Below are 8,654 nucleotides of genomic sequence, written 5' to 3' on the forward strand. Positions count from 1 at the left end.
CATTTTGGGATATATCAGAGAGGAAATGATGGGTTTGAGAGAGAGGTCAGTCACTTGGGTGAAAATCAAGGACATGCCCAAGTGACAAAGTCCAACTGAGTTGATTCAAAACTCCAAATTCAAATCAAATGGCAAAGAAATCCAGAAAAAGAAAAAGAGCAAAAACCAGGCTGTCACACTTTATGCTTCCGATTCAAGCGAGCCCGCGGGCCTGCCTCCCCTCTGCCTACCGCTCCGGTGGCTAGTGGCGGGGAGGGAAGTCTCAGTGTCTCCGCTCCGGTTAGTAGTTTATGTTAGGATGTTTTTTAGTCCTTACAGATGCGATGCTTGGGAAGATGGCAGGGCTTCTTCCTCGAGTTTGTTTTCTGGCCTTCGATACTCCTCGAGTTCGTTCGTTTGTACGTAGTCGACAGAGCTCATGCACAGATTTCCGTTGTCTCTTGGGGATGGTGAGGTTAGGATTTCCCGTCATGTTGCGAGATTTGATGTCCGGTGCTTCAGATCTATGCAAGAGTTCAACTACGATGACTGCAGCTCTAGGGCACTGGTCCTTAGGGGCACGTGCATGGAGACTTCCCGGCTATTATCTACATGGTCAAGCTAGCTGCAGTAGTGGAGCAGCGACAGTGGTGCGTCGGCAGCTTGTTCTGGCGGCACTAATGATCGTTTGATGGTCTCGAAATCTCGTTATAAATCTTTATTATGTTTGGGATGCTTTATACTTCTGATGAGCTTTTATAATAGATCTGATTCTTTCCACAAAAAAGGAGATCCTTCAGCAGTTGATTGCCCCATCTCCATCTAACTCAGGAGGTTTCTTCGAGGATGCATGGATTAGGTGTTTGGGAATTTTCATTGGGTATTTATAATTTTTTTTACTTTTTGTTAGTTTTCTTTTCTAATTTGTGGCGGCAGATGTATAAGACCTAGATATTTCTGTTGTTTTTCATTACTTAATGTAATCAACACCTATGAATGCAGGTAGAAGGTGTTTTTTATTAACTCTTTTCAGGCACATTTTGTCAAAAGCATTTGGTTTGTTCCGTCTAAAAGATAAAGAAGGTTGCTAGCCAAAATACCGGTCAAGGTTTTCTTGGACAGATTTGCCCAAATTTAGCAACATCTCTGTCTCTACTATTATTATTTTTAAAAAGAATGACATTTATTTTCTTCATCCAATCTTACTTGTGTTTTCCCCTTCCTCTCTTCGTTTCGTTTTTTCCCTTCCTCTCTTTGTTTTTATTTTCCCCTGATATCTCTGTTTTTAGCAACTTTCTTTGATAACCATTCCCCCTTATATTGACTTACCACATAAGTGATTTTTTATTTAGATAGGTAAATCACAGGCATAATTTATCTCTACTACTTCAAGAAGAGTAGTGTTTTTTTTCTGTCGGCAGAATGTTGTGTCACCGGTTCTCCCCCCTCTCACCACATCTCTCCATTGATTCTTTCGTCCAACCTGTTTTTTCTCACCATGCCCTCTGTCTGCATCTTCCTCGTATGCTAATCAATCACCTTAATTTATTTACCTTGTGAATCAGCTTAATTTACTTACCAAACTTCTCATCAAACTATAAGATAAATCACAAGCAGGATTTGATAAATATTTATTAACACTATGACATTAATATGAGCAGGTAAATCGCAAGCTAACATACTAGAATGTTTATGTATCTTATTTCAATGCACGGGTATTGTCCTAGTAAATATTTATTTATAAAATAATTTTAATATGTTTATGTAAATCAAGAGCTAACGTACTATAATATTTATATCTATTGAAAGACATGGACAATTATCTAGACTTGTAGAAGTGGTCACTTGGCATGCTAAAATTCGGCGCAACCCAATTTTTGTATTTTTGCGGGAACACCCAAATAATAATTAACGTTTTTAGCTGACCCAAAGTTGCTTGGAAAGTCATACTTTGCGTAAAACAAGCACGGACAAGTTATTTCCAAGAAAAATATATCAGATAACCACAAATGTATGGGACACATTCAATTTTATTTTGAACTTTAGCACGTTCACTTTTTTTGAGCAACATCACATTCACTTCTATGCGATGCGGCTCTCTCCTATCGCTGGACGGCCGGATCGTCCTTGGCCCTTGCCTGACTCAAATCACCCCAGCCCACCGCCGGATACTCCTCACTGCATCACCAAGAGTGGGTGCCATGGACATGGCCGCGCCAGCGGGACTTCCTATCTGTCGCATAGGATTCAAGCTCGCGACCGCGAGCCTGTAGACAGACGTAGCTAGCAACTACGCCTGTTCAACTCGATGGTGAAAAGGTAATGCGAATACTTTAGACCTAGTCACACCGGCAGATCGGACTATTTTTCCTTTTTTTGGTCTTTTCTTGTAAATTCTGAATATGTCTTTTAAAAAGTTCAAACGTTTTGGACAGAACACACACGAGTTTTAATACAATATTAGCAATTTTTTGAATTTATTACCAAATTTCAAGAAACAGGAACACTTTTGAAGTTGTGGACAAATATTGAAAAACAGGAACATTTTATTAAAATTACGATCAATTTTTGATAAAACCGAAAAGTTTTTAGATAATGTGAACAATTTTCTGAATAGTGATTTGTTTAAAAAACACGAACATTTGAATTTGTGAACAAATCTTGAAAAACAGGAACATTTTCTAAATTCCGCACAATTTGTGACAATAATGCAAGTCTTATCTACATGAATAACGAACAAGTTTTGAAAAAATGTGAGCAATTTTCAAAAAAAGAACAGTTTTGTATTTGTGAAAAAAAATTAGAACAGGAACATTTTTGAATTGTTGACTTTTCTTAAAACGGGAACATTTTTTGAGAATCATGAACAAGTTTTAAAGATGTGAACAATTCTTCAATCTGCGTACAAATTTTAAAATATGAACTTTTTTGAATTTGGGATTTTTTTTTGAAAAAGCGGATCAATTTTTGAAAACATGGACATTTTATGAAAAAGGCACATTTTTTTGGCATATGTGAACTAATTTTGAAACTATGACCAAAATAAGCAAATTGTGTTATCTGAAATTTGTGAACATTTTTGAATTTGCGAACGAAATTTTAAAACAAGAACATTTTCTTAAAAAGAGAACAATTTTTCAAATAGGCAAACATTTTTTAAAATCAAAATTATTTTTTAATTTGTGAAAACATTCATAACAGGATTTGTTTGAATTTTCAAACAAATTTTGAAATCTGAATAAAAATTGAAACAAAAAATGTAGAGGAAAAAGGAATTAGAAAAGAAATAGAATAAATGAAATAAGTAAATAAAATAGGAAAAAAAGAAACCGAAAACAAAAAGAAAAAAGAAACATAAATAAATGAAAAATAAAAAAGCAGTGAAAACCAGATACTGTAGCGCGTGCGTACGTTTGGAAATTGTGCCGGCCCATCTCTTTTCGCCAGGTCGGTCACCTCTGTGCGAAGCAGCGACAACTTGACGCAAAGAGCGTCAGTTAGGGAATTCCGGCACCAGCACCAGCCTCGTCGTCCCCCACGCTGCTCGATCACGCGTGGGCTAGTCTGGCATGGCCAACAACGTCTACAGTGAGTACACGCGCATTACTTCACTGCAACGCACCCTTCAAAAAAAAACTGCAACGCAGGTCATGGCGGCGGGCGTGACGCGCCCAAGCTGCTGGACGAATTGCACCGCGTGCACGTGTGGCCTCCGAGGACAAATAGGCACCAAAGTTCATATATAAGGACCACGGAGGAAGTAGGAACATTACATGCATTGATGTGTTCCTTTTTAATTCTTGTATACAAAATTTTAATGTGACTCGCAAACTAAAAATAAGATGATCAGATGAAGACAAGGCCTTTAAATTGGAAAAACAAAAAAAGTTAAGATAAGCCCTGTAAACCAAACAGGAGTGAGTAGCATTTGGAATGAAGACAAGATCGCGCCTCCCTTAATTATTAAATGAGTTTTTCTCGCCACAAATTTCTGCTGCTACAAATGTCTAGACTCTAGAGCAGAGATCTAGTTGAAGCAGCGCTGCACGATACATGATGCCGAGGTCAGGCGCCTTCTAGGTGACAGTCCTCCGCATTAAAGCTCAAGATGGGTATGGTATCATGGAGGTCGAAGATGAAGCGATGGTTGACTTGCTGCCGGGCGCCGATGACCGTCAGGTCCGTGGACGAGACGAAGCCAAGGCACTGGTAATGGTGGCCGCCGACGACGAGCGGCATGAACACATGCTCCGGCAACACCCGGAGCCACGCGCCATTCTCGAAATGGAGCGTCATGCTCGGGAGGACGTGCGCCGCTGGGTGCTGCACGCACTTGTGGCCTCGGACCACCACGATATGTGCTCCGTGGTGCTCCAGGTGCTGCCGCACCGCCTGCTCGATGTGGACGTACGCCGCATGCACGAACGACGTCATCTTCGTGCCGATGTCGATCACGCACCCGCCCGTCCCGTGTGCGGTGCGCCGAAACATGTCCGGCGTGACGCTGCGCAGTCGGTTGACGCCGATGGTGATCCCCGCGAGCTTGACGAAGTAGGCCTCTCTGTTCTCGGCCGGCGCAAGGACGGGCGTGCTCTGGCGGTGCACGCCCGCCGGTGGACGGCTAGGGATGTCGTTACCAAACCGGAGGTAGCTGTACAGGCTTGTCCCCGGCTTAAACGGGCAGTAGGAGAAGCGGCCGCCGTGGTATCGAAGGACCTGCTTCGTGAAGGCTGTCGGAGGCTTGCCCACCGGTCCCATTCCCAAGCTGAGGATGCCGGCGACTTTGTCCTGGTTATGGAAGTGCTCGGTGCGGTGGGCGCAGCCAAAGACGACGCCCTCCAGTGGCACAAACTGGTTGTTCCCGGTCGGGAAGGAGAAGGTGTCCCTGGCAAGGTACCCCGAAGCCCCGGTGGTGTCCCGATATTCAATGCGGAACCCGCACGCCCCGTTTGGCAAAGCTTGGTAGGGAGGACGACACCAGAGGGTATTGTGTGCCGGGACGGTGCTGTAGGTCGGCGACTTGGTTGGATCGAACACCGGGTTGAGCTGCGCCAGGCAGGGCTGGCACGGCAAGCACTGCATCCAGGACAAGCCGCCCGCCATGTCCAGCGCGAGCTGGTAATTCTGGAACCCAGCCCCCGTGCCGACGCCCACCATAACGGCGTACATCATATCGTCCAGCCGGCACATGAACGGCCGTATCTCATTGACCGTTGGCAGGATTTGGTGCTTGATCCTGCACTTTACCTGGTCCTTGGCACGTTGGAGGCTCGCCAAGTCGTAGTGTGCTGGCTGGTCGTTGGCGATGAGCCGGAGGCTGAAGCCACCACCGCCGCTGCCGTTGAACGGCCGCGGTGACGACGACACCAAGTCCGTGACGCCATGGGAGGATGGCACGAGAACAACAAGGAGGGCTAGTGCTAGAATTGATTTGAACGAATATATCGGTGGTGCTTGTGTGGAATGAGATGTGTTCTGGAACTATGGCATTGGAAAGCTATATATACCGATCAAATCCATTGGTGTTTAATGAATGCGCCGGAGGGAATCTAGTTTTAGGATTTGCATATCCGCTTTACACATCTATGAGCATTAATAAGCCTACGTTTGAATGTTTACTAGTAAATGTTTAGTAAATGTACGTGTGGAGGAAATCCATTTCGAGATTCTCTAATTATATTATAATTAGTAAGAGATTGAACTGGTCACGTTAACCATGCTCTTGGCATTAGGGATGCAAGCGGATGCTTGTCCATGATCTTTCGCGAAGCAACAATTGGACTAATGTTTATTACATTAATATAATTGTTTTTTTTTCTGAAATGGAGGAGGACCCTCGGCTTCTGCATCTGGACGATGCATTCAGCCACTTTATTAATTATCCACATAAGACCTTATAAAGTCATACAACAGTAAGACTAAATCCACCGTCTAGGCAACATCTGTCGCTACTCCTATCCAGTTGATGTAGGATGCTGATAGTCTGGGTCAAATACCAAACAGACCTCGCAGCCAAACCTAACATCTAAGACCTAAGGTCCCAACCAGGACGCCTGCCGGGTATGGGGCACCCACCAGTCCGGCGCACTCCTCAACCAGGACGCCTGCCGGGTATGAGGCTGCCGCAGCCACCTGCCACCAATCCATCTTCAGAGCTATACTGTTGCATCTACCGTGCCAGGTCTCTGTGCCATCGACACCACCACGACGCCAGACAGCGTCGTCCTCCTGCGCGAGTCCATCCTCGTACATTGTACATCCTCATACATTAATAATTGTGTTAGTTTAATTTTTCTGTTCGTGGACGCTCACGGACCCTTTGCATGCCCCATTTGCACTTAAAGCTTACGATTGAATGTTTAGTAAATGTATTTGTGGGGGAAATCCATTTCAAGATACTCGAAGTACATCTATCTATCTATATCTATATTTATATCAATATCTATATCTATATCTATATCTAATTAGAGACTTCCTATAAACTACTTCCTCCGTTCCTAAATATAAGTGTTTTCAGAGATTTTAATATACCGACTACATACAGATGTTCCTAAATATAAGTCCTTTTTACAGATTTTAATATGAACTACTTAGAGATTTTAATATGAATTACACACGAAGCAAAATGAGTCTACACTCTAAACTATCTCTATATACATCTATATGTAGCCCATATATTAAAATCTTTAAAAAAAACTTATATTTAAGAACGAAGGGAGTATACTTCTACTAATTAAAGACTCCCTACTTATTGACAGTTAATTAGTAAATATAAAGCCGTTAATCTGATGGGTCCAAGTTATAATGGTTTAGATTAGTTAGTTGAAAATCCAACATTAATCATAGAAATTAGGGAAAACATAAATCCATCTGTTGTGATCAAATTATGACGACAGTCCAGATTTAATACCATCACTTTCCCGTACTGATGCGGCATGTAATACGCCTAGTGCACGAGTAAATTTAGTTGTTGATACTAGTACAACATGTACAATGATTATCAACAAAGGAGTGCAAACAAACAATGTCGAGGTAAATAATTTGATGCAACTCAGCAAGGGAACCTAGTTATAGTGGCACGCCTTCGCCAAGAGAACCTATGCATGGTTGTGTGACCTTTCGGCAACCTGCGCTTGGTCACACTGCTAATTTGACTACACGGAGCCAAGCTGCTGGCCGGCGACCTACACATCTATGTTATTACGGTCATGGACCAGAGAAAGACACGGGCTGGAAGAGATGTGTGCAAGGTTCAAATAAATGACGACCTTTGAAATGGATACAGTAAGTCACAACGACAAGTCATTTACTGATTTGTTTAGAAAGCTAAATGACTATGAAATTGAAAATCACTACAAAATAAAATCTGAAAATGTTGGAACTTGGCATGATATTATCATTTCACCCGCATAGCATGTGCAAAAGAGTAGAGAGGGTTACGGCAAAAACTAGACGCACTTCGTGTACAAACTGGACAATCTCTTTCGGAGTATCAGGGTTTCGGACGAGAACTCATCTGTTACACGGGCACTTCAATGTTTTTTAAACTTATTTGAACTCCAGCCTATTTTTGCGTTCAGTATGCAGCATTCAAAGCGACGTCATCAATTTCCAACACGTTCTCACATCATTTGCTGTTTTTCAGTCATTTATCGATTTGTTTAGAGAGCTAAATGACCGTGAAATTGAAAATCACAATAAAATGAACTCTGAAAACGTTGGAACTTGGCATGGTATCATTATTTCACCCGCATAGCATGTGCAAAAGAGTAGAGAGGGTCACGGCGAAAACTGGACGCACTTCGTGTACAAACTGGACAATCTCTTTCAGAGTATCAGGGTTTCGGACGAGAACTCACCTGTTACACGGGAACTTCAATGTTTTTTAAACTTTTTTGAACTCCAGACTATTTTTGCGTTCAGTATGCAGCATTCAAAGCGATGTCATCAATTTCCAACACGTTCTGACAATCTCTTTCGGAGTATCAAGGTTTCGGACGAGAAAGCAAAAATATTCACAAAGAAACTAAATACAGCAAAAAAAACTACTCAGAAATAAATAGAAGAAAATAAATAAAACAGAAAAGACAAAAACTATATAAAAATTAGTTAAAAATAAATAGAAGAAAATAAATAATGCAGAAAAGAAAAAAAACTACATAAAAAATTGTTGGGGCGCTGCCCAGTGGGCCTGCCAGATCTAGGGTGTGCAAATTCAGGCCTAGAAGGGCCAGCAGGCTCACAGGGCAGCGCGCCATAGTTAGGCCCAGAAGCCTGCTATATATAGAGAAGTTCGAAGGAGCAGCCGCGGCTGGGTTTATAAACCAGTGCGGCTGCCCTTCGCTCGGCGAGGTGGGACTAAACATTGTGCACCGCCGGTGGCAGCGCACAACCATTAGTACCGGTTGGTGGCTCCAACCGGTACTAATGCGTGGGCCTTTAGTACCGGTTCATGCCACGAACCGGTACTAAAGGGGGCCGTTTCCCGCCGCTTGACCTGGCAAAAATTGGCCTTTAGTACCGGTTGGTGGCTCCAACCGGTACTAAAGGTCCCTCCTATATATATGGCACTTACGAAAATTCAGTTTCATTGACCACCACTTCTTCTCCAACTTCTTCGCGCGACATCGCCACCGCCGCCCCGCCGTCGCCCATCACGCGCCGCCCTCGCCGCC

At 43.0% G+C, this 8,654-nt stretch overlaps 1 protein-coding gene across 1 annotated transcript in view; it reads right to left on the minus strand.

Annotated features, from left to right (window-relative positions):
- Nucleotides 1–4,044: 4,044 nt before the first annotated feature.
- LOC123171352 (aspartic proteinase nepenthesin-2-like) overlaps nucleotides 4,045–8,654 on the minus strand; it is a 14,333-nt gene continuing 9,723 nt past the window's right edge. Inside the window, exon 5 of the mRNA XM_044588888.1 lies at nucleotides 4,045–5,460. Coding sequence (XP_044444823.1) covers nucleotides 4,045–5,460 — 1,416 coding nt within the window. The remainder of the gene's footprint in view (nucleotides 5,461–8,654) is intronic.

Source organism: Triticum aestivum, chromosome 7D (assembly GCF_018294505.1).
Source record: "Triticum aestivum cultivar Chinese Spring chromosome 7D, IWGSC CS RefSeq v2.1, whole genome shotgun sequence".
In the NCBI taxonomy this organism is placed as follows: Eukaryota; Viridiplantae; Streptophyta; class Magnoliopsida; order Poales; family Poaceae; genus Triticum; species Triticum aestivum.